Source organism: Equus caballus, chromosome X (assembly GCF_041296265.1).
Source record: "Equus caballus isolate H_3958 breed thoroughbred chromosome X, TB-T2T, whole genome shotgun sequence".
NCBI classification, from domain to species: Eukaryota; Metazoa; Chordata; class Mammalia; order Perissodactyla; family Equidae; genus Equus; species Equus caballus.
The window spans coordinates 140,087,239-140,102,919 of record NC_091715.1 but is presented as its reverse complement, the minus strand read 5'-3'; the positions used below and the strand labels follow the sequence as shown (position 1 = coordinate 140,102,919).

Below are 15,681 nucleotides of genomic sequence, written 5' to 3'. Positions count from 1 at the left end.
GAGGGGGCCTCACATCTGGCCACACCTGCCCAGGGGCTAACAGGAGGCACCAAGGGACAAGAAGGGGTGGCCAAACTCTGTGGGTTCCATCTGTCCTGGGATGGGTGGTGTGCTCTGTCTTCACCTCGACACCATGCAGGGCCTGGTTCAACTCCATCTGTTGACCTGAGGCCACCCTCTTTAGGCCAAGGCCCCATGTCCCGAAGACAGAGGAAGAGGATGTGAGGGAAACTCAATCCACCCACCGATCCTGGTGCCTCCTGGTGTGTGGGGTCCCCTCAGTCCTCACCGTGACCCCTGCCAGGGCCTGGGATCCTGCCTCTGCTGACCTGAGTCCAGACCCTCTGACCAAGGCCCTTGCCCCCTTCCCGACACCACCGGTCAGGAAACGAGAATGGGCTCAGCCAGAAAGGCCCTGCCAGGGTGCCAGGGCTGACAGCAGGGCCAGATTTCTGTGGGCCCCCTCTTTGTCCTGGCCATGGGGGTACACTCACTCCTCCCTCGGGGTCCTTGACTCTTGGAATGTATGTCAGCTGACCAGATGTGCTTCCTCAGATGACCTGACGTTGTCCTCGCAGACCAAGGTCCTCTCCTCCCTGAGCCTCTGAGAGAAACGGGAGGAGGCTGCACATCCACACCCACCCGCCTGCACCCACCGCTGACATCCCAAAAGGCTGGCAGCGGGGACCAGCCCCCGTGTCCTGGGGTGGGGGTTCCCCCAGACCTCCTGTAGGTTATTCGTCTTTCCTCCTGCTGGGGCCTGCCCTTCCTCCCAGTCCCCCGCCTGGGACAGCTGACATCTCCCGCTTAGACCAGGCCCTCTCCTCCTGAGGACCCCCCACCTTCCCGCCCAGGCTAGAAGTGAGCGTGCCATGTGGGACCACCGCTGACTGTTCCTTCCAGGGCTGAGAACAGGGGACAGCCGGACTCTGTGCCATCCTTTCTTTGCTGAGGTGGGGGGTACACTCAGTCCTCAGGGGGGTTCCTCACCCTGACACCCATAAGATCCTGGGACTCCACCTGCGTCTGACCTGCCATTGCCCCTCAGACCAAGGCCGCACCTCCCTGAGATCCCCCATCCCCAAGCATGTGTCAGGAATCCGAGAAGGCCACATCCAGCCCTCCCTGCCCCGGGGCCTCCCTGGGCCGAGAACAGGGGAAGCTGGCCTCTGTGAGGTCCCTTCTCTTCTGGGGTGGGGGGAACCTCCATGCCCTCCGTTCCTCCCAAAGGCTCCTTGTCTGGAGTCCGGGCAGATCCGGGACCCCTTCCTCTGCTGACCAGATGTGGCTCCCTCTGCTGACCCGCCGTCGCCCCACAGAACAAGGCCTCACCTGGCAGAGCCCGAGGCAGAGGTGAGTGGGCTGCACCACCTGCCGCCACCCCTGCCTGGGGTCTTCAGGGTGACAGGGGCAGGGCCGATTTCAGTGGGCCCCCTCTGCCTGGGGCCGGAGTCCCCTCAGAGTCCTCAAGGTATTCCTAGTTACTCCTGGCCAGGCCTGGACCCTTCCCTTCTGCTGACCCGAAGTAGCATCCTGCAGGCCAAGGCCACCATGCCACTGAGACCCCGAGCAGGAAGTGGACGGGCCACCCCTCCTGACATCCTGCCTGGCCTCGCAGGACTGACCACAGGGGCAGATTTCTGCTGGGGTCGCCTATGCCTGGGCCGGGGGTCTGCTCAGTCCTCCCTCGGGGTCCGGGGACCCCACCCTCGGCTGACCTGAAGTCACAGTCCTCACCCCCTGAAGACTCCGGAGGCAGAAGGCTGTAAACGCCTCCTCAGGTGGCCCTCTCTGGGGCCTCCCAAGCCCGAGCGCAGGGCCACAGGCTCCCTCTCTGTCCTGGGGTCCAGGGTCCTCAGCCCTCCCTCGGCGTCTCCCGGGGACACCAGCAGGCCCTGGGCCACCCTCTCCGCCCCTCATGTGCTGTTCCTATGACTGAGTCCCCAGTTTCTCTCAGATCAGGATGCGAAAGGCGGGAAAGGCCGCCACTGGTGATGGCGCCCCAGGGCCTCCCGGGGCTTATGGCAGGGGCGTGTTTCTGTGGGGTCTCCTTTGTCTTCCCTCAGGGTCCTTAGCTTGAGCCTGTCAGGTCCCGGGACCCTCCCTCTGTGGACCTGAGGCCCTCACTCCCCTGAGACCCCACGGGAAGTCTGTGGAGGTCACCTCAAGCCACTAAACCCGGGGACGCCCAGGGCTGATGGCAGGGGCCAGTGGGGGGTTACTCCCTGGGGTCCTTGGCCACCCTCTGCTCCTTCCCTGACCCCCAGCATGGCCTGGCCCCGCCTCTGCCCCTGAGTCCGCTCCCTCCCCCGGGCCCTCCCCAGCAGGCTCCTCTGAGGAGGGGGGCGGGGGCTCAGCCTGTCCATCCCCCGTCCCCCAGGGTCCCTCAAGGCTGACAGCAGAGGCAGACCTGGACGCCCTGGGTCTAGTGTTCTCCCTCCTGGGGCTCCCTGGGCCCCTGGCCGGGACTGGCCTCCTTCCCTCTGCTGCCCTGAATCCGGCCTCCCTCAGCTAGGCCCTCGGCGTCCCCAGACCTCCGAGGCAGAAGCCAGGGGACGTCACATCTGGTCACCGTGGCCACGGGTCTCCCAGGGCTGACAGCACTGGCAGAGAGGCATCCGGGGGTCCCTCTGCCAGCCCTCTGCTCCTCTCCTTGTCTCTGGCCGGGCCTGGGCCCCTGCTCCTGCACCCTGAATCTGTGCCCATCACCCCCAGGCTCTGACCCCCGGTTGTCTGTGGAGGGGGCGGGGAGCCCTCGGCTGACAGTCCTGCCCTGGGTCCCCCAGAGCGCACAGGAGGGGCGCGGGGCTTCTGTGGGCCTGTGCTTTGGGGTGGGGGCAGCCCACCGGCCTCCCTCGGGAGGGTCCTCGTCCACCCTGGCCCAAGAGGGCTGCCATCCCGGGGAAGGGCTGGATGGGGGCTGTCGTGCCCAGGGCCGAAGGGGTTCACAGGAGAAGCCCCCTTCCCGTGGGGTCTCGGCACCAGCCAGCCGGACTCAGCGAGCCATTTCTTTTCCGGATTGCGTTTGTCCTGTCCAGGTTGAGCAGCGGCGGTGGCTTCGAGATGCTCCTCCGGGTTTATGGTGACCTCCTATTGCGTGCTCAGTGCAGGGATTTTCACTCATTTATCCTCCTTCCTAGTAAGAAATACATTGTACATCTCTGCCCGCTGCGGCAGCCCTGTATCTACATCTAGAACACATTTGTAACTTATATGTGCTTCTAGACACCTGTTTGTACATATCACAGGAGTATGCAGCTATGCACATGTATATGCACGTATGTTCCTATTATGTATTTATAGATATATATAGACTATATATATATGTATATACTTATTTGATGAAAGAATTAGGTCTGATATTCGCTATTCTGTTTCTTGTCTATTCTTATATTCTATTAAAGTGAGAATCTTTTGAAAGAACCATCCTCACGCGCTAAGATGGTTTCAGGTGGTTGTTAGCACAGACTCTGGACTCAAATGCCTTAATGGACCCATCTTTCCCGCTGTCCTGGTTTTGCCCCAGGGCCACTGGCCTGTGTGGCCTGAGGGCCTGCTTCAGATGTGTGCAGTGAAGCAGGAACAGAAGTTTGAAGCCTTTCCTCCTCCCCATCCCGTTATCTGCATCTATGCAGCCTACAGCCCCTCCCAACTTGGCTCCCGCTGCCCGCGACCCCACCCAAACACAAGTACCAGCTCACTGCAGTCTGCAGTCTCCCCCAGGGCTTTCTCCTGTTTGGTTGTTTAGATATTGTTTTTCATATTGTGTATTGTTTTTGAAGAGTTTATTTAGAGCCTCTTAGGTGCCCAGAAAAATGAAAATGAAGGTACAGAGATTTCCCACTTAGCCCCTGCCCCCACGCTTGCATCACCTCCCTCATTATCAACATCCCCCACCAGACTGGGACATTTCTTGTAATCATGAACCTACATTGCCACATTCTATGCCCAATGCCCATCGTGTACATTACGGTTCTCACTTGGTGTTCTACATTCTATGGGTTTGGACAAATGTATAATGACATGTGTCCATCGTTAGAGTGTCATCCAGAGGCGTTTCACTGCCCTAAAAATCCCCTGTGTTCTGCCTGTTGCGCCCTCCCCTCACAACCCCTGGCAACCACTGCTCTTTAGATTGGCTCCATCGTTTGCCTTTTCCAGAATGTTCGTATAGTTGAACTCGTACAGTAGGCAGCCTTTTCAGATTGGCTTTCTTCATTGGTACTACGTCCTTAAGGTTTTTCTATGTCTTTTCATGCCTTGATAGCTCATTTCTTTTTTGCACTGATTCATATTCCATTCTCTGAATGTACCACAGATTATTTACCCACTCACCTACTGAAGGGCATTTGGTTGCTTCCAAGTTTTAGCAATTATTAGCAAAGCTGCCCTAAGCATCCGTGTGTATGTTTTTGTGTGGACATACGTTTTCACCTCTTTTGGGTAAATACCCATACAATTGCTGGATCATGTAGTAAGAACATGTATGTTTGGTTTCATAAGAAACTGCCACACCGTCTTCCAAAGTGGCTGTACCACTTTGCACTCCCATCAGCAATGAGTGAGAGTTCCTGCTGCTCCAGCTCCTCCACATCCAGCATTTGGTGCTGTCAGTGTACCAGATTCTGGCCATTCTAATAAGGGAATGGTTATTATGTGCATGTGTGTATTTACTTTCATTCTCCATTCTAGGGCTTCCCAGGGCTGATTTTGGGAGTGGAAGCCAGGTCACCACAGGGGCTGTGGATTAATTCTCAAGACTTGACAACACAGGACATAGACCACTCTGTTACCTCACCCAGGGACTTAAGCTATGCACCGGGTTCAGAAACTGAATTTTCAGTAACAAAAGGAGCAGCGCGTGAGGGGGGCATAGGGGAGGGCTGGGGTCAAAATCATACTAGAAATGACTACTGACCAGTAAAGATCTAGCGTGCACCTGTGTCCAACTGTTCAGGCCCGTACAGCAATGTGGACGGTAGCAGAAACTCACAGGTTAAGACTGTGCTGTGGAGTGAAGAGGGCAATCTCTCCCTGCTGAGACCTGGAGAATAATGTGAAAATTAGACGTGATCTTGGATTTGAAGCACCTGTCACATGGTACGTCTGCACCTGCAAAAGGTGGAGAATTTCAGGGCAAACTTGACTTTCTCAGACACCCCTCACAGAAATGAAGGGGATTTTGTTGTAATAAATTATAACAGCTGCTTTTTGTTGAGCATCTATTACACAATGGTAGTAGACGTTGGAGAGACGTCAAGGGCTCCTCCACACCTTGTCTTCCTCTCCTCCCTGGACTAATGGGGACACTGCACTGCCAGTCCTCTTGTACTTAGGAAGAGTCCTGTGAGAAGGCTTTGCAGCTGATAGCAGCAGGTGCATTATTTGTCACAGCCTTTTCTATAGAAGACACTGCAGGGGCCATGGATTAATTCTCAAGCCATGACAACACAGGACACAGACCACTCTGTTTCCTCACCCAGGGACTTAAGCCATGCACCTTGGACCCTTAGAGGTGAGATGCCAGCTTCTGTGTCTTTGAGACCCTGGGCAGGAATGGAGGTGTTCGGAAGAGAAGCCTCCCCACGGGAAGCTGGCTGCAGGAATTCCCCCCTGCCACCTGCACCTTTAGGCCACTGTGCTACACACTTCAGTCCCCTCAGGACTGTGACGCCTCTCTCTTAGGAGGCCGGCAGCCAGCTGCTGAATGGCCCTGTAGGGATTGGGGGTGTCTACCTTAAAATGTACCCATTTAAAATGTTCAGTTAAGTGTTTTTATTAAATTTACTGAGTTACACCATCAGCAGCAAGTGTTAGAAAATACCCTTCACCTGCATGAGATAGCTCGTGCCGCTTGTCGTTAAACCCTGTTCTCACCGTCCGCCCCACGGAAACACTACTCTACTTTCTGAATAGTTACCCCATATACCTCAATATGTGAAAATCTCTTGTCAGCTTTCACCATCAGGGTGTGAGAATTCCAGTGTTCTACACATCCTGGCCAGCATCTGGTATGGTCAGTCTTTCAGTTTAGGCATTCTAATAGGTGTGTAGTGGTACTTCATTGCGGTTTTTAATGGCATTTCCATAATGGCTAATGATGCTGAGCTTCTAGTTGTATGACTCTTTGCCATCTGTATGTCTATTTGGGAAAGTGTTCAAATCTTTGCCCATTTTTTATTGAGTCGTTTGATTCTTTCTTATTGAAGTTTGGGAGTTTTATATGTATTGGACACAAGATTTTTATCAGATATGTGATTTGCAAATATATTTTCCCAGTGTGTGGCTTGTCGTTTTACTCTCTTAACAGTATCTTTAAAGGAAAAGGAGTTTTGAGTTTTGATGAAGTCCAGTTTATCAATTGTTTTCATTAATGGATTTTTTTCTTGTATCTAAGAAGTTGTGTAAATGGGCGAATGATGGTCCCTATGTATTGGCCTAAACTGGCCTCCATTTTGTTTACTTCTTCACAGCAGGCTAGGGTCTTTAGCCCAAAGTCCACTGGTGCCAAACTCAAATTATTATGGATCCAATTGCTTTAAATATACTTCAAACAAACGTATTTGTAGCCATTTAGAGGCTGCCTACTTTGCGTGTCCCACAAAGATGCACCCAACACCTGCTAACCGTAGATAGGACAAAGCCTGTAGCGATAAAATATCCCTGACTGCTACTGCCCTCTGGAGTTCACTGACCCAGAGACTCCCGCCTTGCTGCTGTTGAGGATCAGAATTGGCTACCCCAAAATGTGCCTCTTGGGTCATAGCAAACACTTGTTTAACAAACATTTGCATTTCCATCTCCATATAAATTGCTTTCCTCTCCTTTGAAGACCGAAACCACTACCCCCGACATCCTCCTTTGTCTTTAGCTGAAGATGGTATTTAAGGTGGTGGGTTTGGCCATTCTAGAGACATGCTCAGTTTTCCTGGGTTTCTCCCATGTATCTGTGTTATTAAACTTTGATTTTCTCCTGTTATTCTGTCTCATGTCAATTTATTTCTTAGACCAGCCAGAAGGACCTAGAGGGTAGAGGAATTGGCTTCCTCCCCTACACTGCTGAGCACCATCTCCCAGATACATGAAGCCCCCTCTCCCATGTCCCCTTCTCTCCTGGGAGGGACCTTACTTTAGTCCCTTTCTGGGTGGTGGCCTTGTGCCCGTGTCTCTGGAAGGTCTCTTCCTGGGAGGGACTTCTCCTCTCATGCAGCCCTGTCCAAGTGCTGCTCAATAAAGCTTTTGTGTTCCTGCCTCTCATGGTCCTGTCTCTTCCTTGGTCAACCTCGAAATCCTCAAACTTACCACACTAGCTCAGAGTAACAAAGACTTTCTCCTATGCATTCTCCAAGAAGCTTCATAATTTTGGTTTTGACACTTGGGTCTGTGATCCATTTTATGTTTTTTTTTATATGGAGCAAGGTTTGGATTAAATGGTGCTTTTTTTCATGTGGCTATCCAGTTGTTCCAGATCTAATTGTTGAAAAGACTGTCCTTTCACCTCTCATCTTTTGCATCTTTCTCGATAATCAGTTGCCTGTGTATGCATGTATGTGTGGGTCTATTTCTAGACTCCTCTGTTCCATGAATGTATTTCTGTTGTTATGTTATGCCGATTCCTCACTGTCTTGGTTACTGTCACTTTATAATAAGCCTTGCAGTCAAGTAGAATAAACCCTCCAACTCTGCCCTCTTTTTAGAAGTTATTTTGGCTATTCTAGGTCCTTTGCATTTCCATATGAATGGGAACTTGTTTTGTGCCGGTCTCAGCCTGTCACTTAAGAATGTTGTGGCTGGACCAGCCCTTGTGGCTCTTATTAGGATTGCAAGATGCCCTTCTCCAATAACCATCAGGAAACTTTGAAAGAATAGAGGTTTATTACTCATAGGACCTGGAAATTACACAGCACACCTGGGGCCACACAGCGAGGTCGCCTGGAGAAAGAGAGAACACGGGGCAGGGGGCTGGGGTTCTGCTTTCTCTGGGGTTGAGGCTGGGGGCCTAGGGTTTCAGGGGCTCACTCTTTATTGGTGAATTTAAAACATAAGAGCAGAATTTAAAGCACAGGAAGAGGAGAAAAGCAAGTGGCTCCAATGATCAGTTATTGAAATCAACTGAGCTCTCTAAATCAAAGGAGCCTCCGTGGGGGCAGGGGGCCTGGCTCTTTATCTAGTCGTGTGGCTGGCAAGGTGTTTTTTCGAGATAGCCCTCTTGAAGTGGATCTCTCTTTGAAGTGGACGCCTTGGCAATCAAAGCTTAAGTCAGGCAAGTGCATAACAAAAAAGAAAAAAAATACACCTCAGGGCTTACTCTACAGAACACCAGCCTGTCAATTTCTATGTTTTTAAAAAGGTCTTCTGAGGTTCTAATTGGGACTGTGTTGACTCTATCGATGAGCTGGGGAAGAATTGGTGTCTTAACAATATCCAGTCCTTCAAACCACAAACAAGGCGTATACCTACATATGTTTAGGTATTCATTAATCTCTCTCTGCAATGTTTTGTAGTTTTTGATGTACAGAGCTTCTACATATTTTGTCAGATTTGTAGGCTTCCTCATCCTGTTTTAAAACACACTGTTTTTAATTTCAATTTTCCATTATTCATTGCTAGTATATAAATATACACTTTATTTTTATATGTTGATCTTATATCCTGAGACCTTGCTAAACTCAATTATTCCTTCTGGAAGCATCTTTTGTTTTTTAGATTGATAGAATTTTCTGTGTAGAGTATCTTGTGGTCTGTGAATAAAGACAGTGCTACCTCTCCCTTTCCAGCCTGGATGTTGTTTTCTTCCTTGTTGCACTGGACACCAAGCACAATGTTGAACGCCTCCCTCCCCCTCGTGAACTCACCAGCCTTAGGTTGTAGTTTCCAGCATACAAACATCCAGCACAACTTGTAGCATGTGTCTGCCTCGTCCCCCTGACCCTATGAAAACCCAAGCCTGGGTAGGCCACCTACTGAGGCGGGCATGGGTCCCAGATTTGAAAGAGGACTTGATTCTGAGTAGAGCAAGTCTGTTCATGGAAGTCTGACAGGATGAAGGCAGACATTTCCGACTGGAAAACAGAAAACTGAGCAGAGCAATGGGGACCCTGAGAAAAGGAGGTGGGACGGAAAAGGACCCTGGCAGAAGCGAATCGTCTTCAAGCTGCATTAGAGTAATTTGTAATCAGGAAGCGGGATGATTCACATCTCCACAGAGACTTAAACACAGCCACAGCACCATGGGTGGATTGTAGGCACGACATACGGAAACTAGGTAGCAGCGGTGAAGGGAGGGAAAGAAGAGAATGAAGCACTGAATAGGGTGGCTGCGGGGAAAGGTTTGGAGGAAACACCCTCTCCCTGCCTTGTGAGCCACCAGCATTGACTGGGGAGATGAGGAGGGGGGCAGGTCAGTTTGGAAGGCTCTTTAGGGGTGCCCCCTTTCCCCAACCAGAACATCTTGGCTGCTCCCCATCCTCCCCTAGAGGTGTCAAGGTGGAGCTTTGTGATGTCTAAGCCCAACCCACGGCTGCCATTGGCTGGAGGAGAGCCTTGCTGACCAAACAAAGCTGAAGGGTGTGGCCCCTCTCTGTCCTATAGAGGGGTATATATAGGCAGGTCAGGAGGCCTGGGGTAGACAGACCACTGGGAGGCGCTGACATGGCGAAGGCGACCGGGAAATCCCAAGCTTCTAGCACAGTCACGGAACAACCCTCGCCAAAGAACAAAGAGAGGAAGGTGAGGAAGGGCTCCTGTCAACCCAGGTCCAGAGGGAGTGTCAAGGTGAGATGACCCCGCCCAAGCTCCTCCTCTTCCCCTTTGACTCCCCCCACCAAGACTCCGCCCCTGTCCTTGCCTGGCACACAGCCCCTCCTCAGCCCACGTCCCTTCTCACGAAGCCCCTGTTCCCACCCATCCCCCACCCTCTTCCCTCAAACCAGTGCCCTTCTGGGCTCACCCAATTGTCTTTCCAGGCGGCCAAGAAAACCACGGGGGCCAAAAGACCCCTTCGAAGGAGATCCACTAAAAAAGCCTCTTCAAAACGTCCCACCTCTTCAGTCAAATCTAAGGAAGCGAGAGGAACAACCCTATTCGGTCACTATCACAGGCTGAATGAAGAGCTGAATCAAGATGAGCCAGAGGAGGACAGAGAGAGCATGGAGAAGCCCAGCACTTCACGTGCCTACCTGCACCACCGGCAACTTCAGAGCGAGGCCAGAGACCTCACAGAGGAATCATCTGAGAAGTCTCTAACGTCTGACCCCTGAGAAATGGCCAGTGGTGCCGACGTCATTTGACAGCAGCAGGGTGCCCTGATGGTGATTTCAATAAAATGGACCTGTTGTGAAAATGTGTGTGTCTCTGCGAGTTCTCTCATGGGGGGAGCGGGGAAGGAAGGGAAGAGGCAGCTGTGTGAGGGGGAGGGAGGTGAGTCCTGCAGGGTCGGGGGTCAGACCAGAAGGTCCAGTTAGCTTGACAGTGGGGATAAGCAAATGTGCACGGCTTAAGTCCCTGGGTGTGCATTCAGAGTGGTCTGTGTCTCTGGTCTCATGGTGTGGGAATGAAACCCCTGGCTCCTGAGGCTTCTTCTATAGAAACAACCTCATGCAGCTTCTTGTGCCCTCAGCTTCCTGCTCGCCATCCCTCAATTGTCAGGTGCCAGTTCCCCATCCCTGTCACTCTTTTCCTCCTGACCAGGGTGGAGAGAATACTCGATCCTGGGGAGAGGGAGGTGGAGAGAGGAAAACGCTGTCCTCATGGGGGTCTTGTCTTTCCAGCTCAGCCAGAGTCTCCGGCACGTGTCCAGTCCGGGCACCTGCAGAAGGTGTCCTGAGAGATGGTACAGTCAGAGGGACTGTAGGGTGGCCAAGACTCCTGGAAGCAAAGAGGCAGGGGGGGTGTCTTTTTTTCCCTGACCCAGGGTCCCACGTTGCATGTAGTCATCACGTCCCCTTGGGGTCCTCCACTCTGTGATGGTTTCTCAGTATCTCCGGGTCCACCGAAAGTGTATTACTTCCCTGTTGCTGATGTAACAGATTACCACAAACTTTGTGGTACAACACAAATGTGTTCTGTAACAGTTCTGGAAGCCAGAAGTCCACAAAGAGCCTCACTGGGCTAAAATCAAGCCATCAGCAGGGCTGTGATCCTTTCAGATGTCTCCAGGGGACAACCTTTTTTGTGACTTCTCCAGCATCCAGAGGGTGACCAGAATCCTTGGCTCAGGGACCCTTCCTCCATCTTCAAAGCCAGCAATGGACAACTGAGTCCTCCTCACATGGCCTCTCTCTTCTACATTTGGACCATAGCATTAAGATTGGGTCCACCTGGATAATCCTGAATAACTCCCTATCTTAAGGTCAGCTGATTAGGCATTTTAATTCCATTGGCAACTTTAATTCCACTTTGATGTGGAACTTAACATATTCCATCTCCTGGGGATTAGGATGTGGACATCTCTGGGAGGCCATTGTTCTGTCTACGTCAGTGGCCTTGACACTTCTGAGGAGTACTGGTCTGGTTTTGGCAGAGTGTCCCTCAGTTTGCACGTGTCTGATCTCTTCTCACGATAGGACTAGGCTTACCCATTATCGTGAAGGAGACCACAGAGAGGAAGAGCCCTTCTCTTCACAGGTATGGTATCTTGAACACTTTGAGACGCAAGGAACAGAGCGTGCAGAGGCAGGGAGGGCACCCGTATTCTGGCAATGGGGAGGAATGCTAGAGGTCAGAGCATTTTCAGGATGAAAGTAACCTTGCAAGTGCTCTTGGTCACTCCCCCTCCTTTCTCCAGGGAAGCATCATCAAGGTCATTGGTGAATAAGGGCATGCTCTCCAGACCCTGCCCAGGAATCTATGGACATGTGCCGCTTCAACTGGCTCTTTGTAAAATCCTTTGGTTCCCAGCCCAAATGCAGGGACATGTGAGTCCTTGACTGTGGTGACTTATAGATCCAAGCCGACCCGGGAGAGGGGCAGGGCATAGGGCAAAGGCCACAGCTGCCTGCTGGCAGAGAAAGCTTGCAGTCAGCCATGGGTGTTCAGAGCCCTGCCATGCTGACTTCCCCAGGATGCCAGTAGCAGAGACCAAGACTGGGGCCAGGGCTCTCCAGAGTCCTCAGTAAGCTCGGTTGCTTACTTGGTCCATGATCCAACAATTAGAGGATGGTGGGAAGCATTCAAACTTTGCCTGTTTGGGTGGTTGGTGGGGGATGGAAATGCCAAGGGGGTTTAGGGCAAAGAGACTCCAAATACTAGGGAGCTGTCAGTTCCTAATTCATTCCTTAGAGTGAGCATGCACTGTATGCCAGGCCCTTCTCTATGCTGTAAAGATACAGCAATGAACAAATTCCCTGCCTCTGTGAAGCTTACAGTCTAGTGTGTGTAGGAGGGTATAGGCGGAGTGACCCGTGGAACAAGGTGACATTGGTTGGATAGTGGGGAATGCCATGGACACAAATGGATTGGCAGACCTGAATAAGGAATGTGGGGGATGGGGTGGGAGGATGGATTTCAATTTCGGATAGTGTATCAATAGAAGGACTCACGGAGAAGGCGACATTGAGGGAGAGACTTGAGGATATCTCAGGAGGAGCACCAGCAGCATGACAGGAGCAAATGCCCAGGTGAGAACAATGGCATGTGGTAGCTCAAGGCCCTGCAGCACAGAGGAGGAGGCAGAGGCTAGAGAGGCCAGTCTGGGAGCCCGGTGGGCCAGCTCAAGGGGAGAGCCTGATCCTCTGAGCCAGGGGCAGCCTCCGAGCGAGGTCAGCTGCGCTGTGCCATGAACTGGCTTGTGGGATGCAGGTTTCTGACTTGACCTGAGGCGTGGGGAGTGAAGGCAGGTCTAGTCACTCAGAGATGCTTCTCGTGTGACAGAGGGAAGGGAAGACACCATGGTCCTGGAATGGGCAAGGCTGTTGGCCTGTGCTGTGGCACCACTGAGGTCGGCAGGAAAGTGGTGCTTGCCTCAAGCAGACCCAGTGTAGGACAAAGCAGACTCCTCTCTGATGATGCCTAGAGCCCCTGTCACAGAGCAGTCCCTGTGTCTTCACTGAGGGGCATGCTCACTTTAACAGAGAGCTGTATTTCTGTCACTGTAGGTTCACCTCAGGGGGAGGCCAGAAGCAAGTTCAATGTTTTCAGGGGAAAAGTACTCCTATGTGATACTATGCACCTCCTACTGCATTCCAGTTGAAGGCATATAACTCCTGGTTCTTCCACTCTGGATCAGATGGCACTGAGCAGTGGGCTCAGGTGGTGACAGCTCGTGCCTCCATTTCAAAGGGTCTCATCAGCTGTTCTCCCAACAGTTTCATCCATCCATTATCCTGGGCTGCATCAGTTGTGTCCTTGGGGCTTGCAAACGGTCATTTTCTTTTTTCCACTGTCAACTTAAAAAGCAAATTCGCCTGTTATTTTACCCTCAAAAGGAGCTTGCTCAGGAATAGCCAAAAGAGTTGCCATTCCGGAAGGGCATACTATGGTGAACCACAGGCAAATGTGGAAAATAAAGTAGGGGAGTTGCTTTTTACATAGGAAAAGGGACAGTAGGGAGGGCTGTCCTAAAGGAAAGTCCACTGGGGATAAGGAACAGTTCAGGGCGGCAAGAGCTTCTCATTGGCTGAGCTGTGGCATTTCTCATTGGCTGGGCTGTTGCTGGGTGGGGAGAGAAATCTTCCTACAGTAATAAAATAGTTTTACTTCCTGTGGAAGATGCAAGGTACCTCTCTTCCTGTTTGATAAGGCGTGGGAGCTCCCCCTACAGGCCTTCCCGACTCCAATTTAGTTAAGGGCTCTTTTATGAATTTCCACGCTATCCTACCTCGCACTTTCCTTAACTGGAACCCTCAAGCAAGGAAGAACTCTCCCGCATTTACTACAGCCATTGCATTATCCAGAAATGCAGTCAGTACAGGGAAAGCAGGATAAAAGCTTAATTCCTTCCCATGGGGGGCCAATTCTCAGAATGAAGAGTGGTTGCCCTGTTACTTCCAAGGGGGTCCAATGAGTCTCTTTTATTAACTATTTCTATTTTAAAATGTTTACATTTACAAAATTATTGCAAAGATAGTACAGAGAATTCTCATATACCTCGCATCTAGTTTCCCCTATTATCATCATCTTATGTTATTATTGTACATTTGTCAGAATTAATAGAAGGGAGAAGACAAAAACAAAGAAACTGCAGAAGTTCAAAGCCTCTGGCGCTTAAAGGGACAAGAAATAAAACCCAACTTCCAGGCAGATTAACATAAAACTTCACACCTGTGACGTAATTATCTCTGTTCCTATGACCCCACACAGCACATCCGGCTCCAAATAGAACATTACAAAGCACACCAAATGGCAAAAAAACACACAATCTGGACACACAAGGCAAGCATCAGGACTAGAGTCAAATATGACACGTATGTTTTTGGAATTAAGAGTCTAAAACATGACAACAATTTTGGAATTATTAGACAAGAATGTAAAATACCCCTGTTTAAAATGTGAAGAGGCTCTGATGAGAAAGAAATGGACACCATGGAAAGATAGATGGATAGCGCAAGAAGAGAAACGTTTCATTCAGTAAAATCCGACAAGGGGAAACTGGACAGAACACAAGGTGTGTTTTTATATTCAACAAAAACATTGCTGAATAAGAGGGGTGTGGGACAAAGTGGAGATTTACAATGACAAGGGACGTGAACAATCAAAACGTATAGAACAAACTTTGACACCGATTTGAAAAACCTGCATTTTAAAAGGAGCATTTAAAAACTTCCAGCAAAGTGTGAAAAATAAGTGGACAGTCCACTATATTAGTGACTTATTAAATAATAATCATGTCGGCTTTATGTTTTATAAAGGAGTACTTATCTTTCAGAAATGCATACGGAGGTACTCAGAGATGAAGTGGTACGACGGCTTGGATGTGCTCGACCGCATCCCAGCGGCTGATGTATGGAAGAGGCAGGGGTGTGGCTGGAGCGTGACTGGCCGTGTATCAAAGACTCTTGGCCCTGGGTCTCAGGTAGATGGGTTTATTTTAGTATTTCCTACTGTTTCCATGTTTGAGACTTTCTGTAACAGAAAGTTTATATCTGCAAAAATTATGCCATTGAATTTGAAATCCTAAATAAAATGCACCATTTTTCTAGAAAAAAATGTGACCCTGAAGAGAGAGAACACCTTAACTGTACATACAAACTGAACCTGTATCCCAAACTCCAGCCGCCCTCGAATGTTCCAGGACAGGGCAGTCGTGGAGGCCAGTTCTACCAAACGGTCAGGGAGCACTGGTCGTTGTTTAGGTCAGTTCTTTCAAACCATCAAAAAAAGGGGCAATTGCTCAACTCATTTTCCCAAGCTAGCTCTCCTCGATTTAAATCCCAGAGGAGGCCTCCACTGTGCAAAGAAAACTTAGGCCCAAATCACTCACATCACAGCAGCTATCCTAAATAAATGAATAGCATATTCAACATAGTAGAGAATGAAATGGACAAACGGGCTGTGTCCAAGGAAGGAAAATATGATTTAAGAGAAGAGAACACTCTCAATTCTAATTCCCTACATTAACAAATTAGTGGGGGGAAAAGAGAAAACCTTTGATCCCATCAACGGGTACAGAAAAATCCTTTGAATGAAATTCAACACGAGTTTATGGGAAAAAAAAGATTTAGCAGGATAAGATGAGAAGGGATT

General features: G+C 50.5%; 1 protein-coding gene across 2 annotated transcripts; it reads left to right on the top strand.

The window, feature by feature from the left end:
• Positions 1–9,553: 9,553 nt before the first annotated feature.
• On the top strand, positions 9,554–10,336 carry LOC138921840 (uncharacterized protein CXorf51A-like). 2 transcript variants are annotated; one of them, XM_070257365.1, is made up of 2 exons: positions 9,554–9,729; positions 9,966–10,336. In XM_070257365.1, exons 1-2 carry the CDS (start codon positions 9,652–9,654, stop codon positions 10,257–10,259), a joined length of 372 nt encoding a protein of 123 aa, XP_070113466.1. In that variant the 5' UTR covers positions 9,554–9,651; the 3' UTR covers positions 10,260–10,336. The 2 variants fall into 2 exon arrangements, with proteins under 2 accessions (XP_070113466.1, XP_070113465.1); XM_070257364.1 differs by having other exon boundaries at positions 9,595–9,774.
• Positions 10,337–15,681: the final 5,345 nt, after the last annotated feature.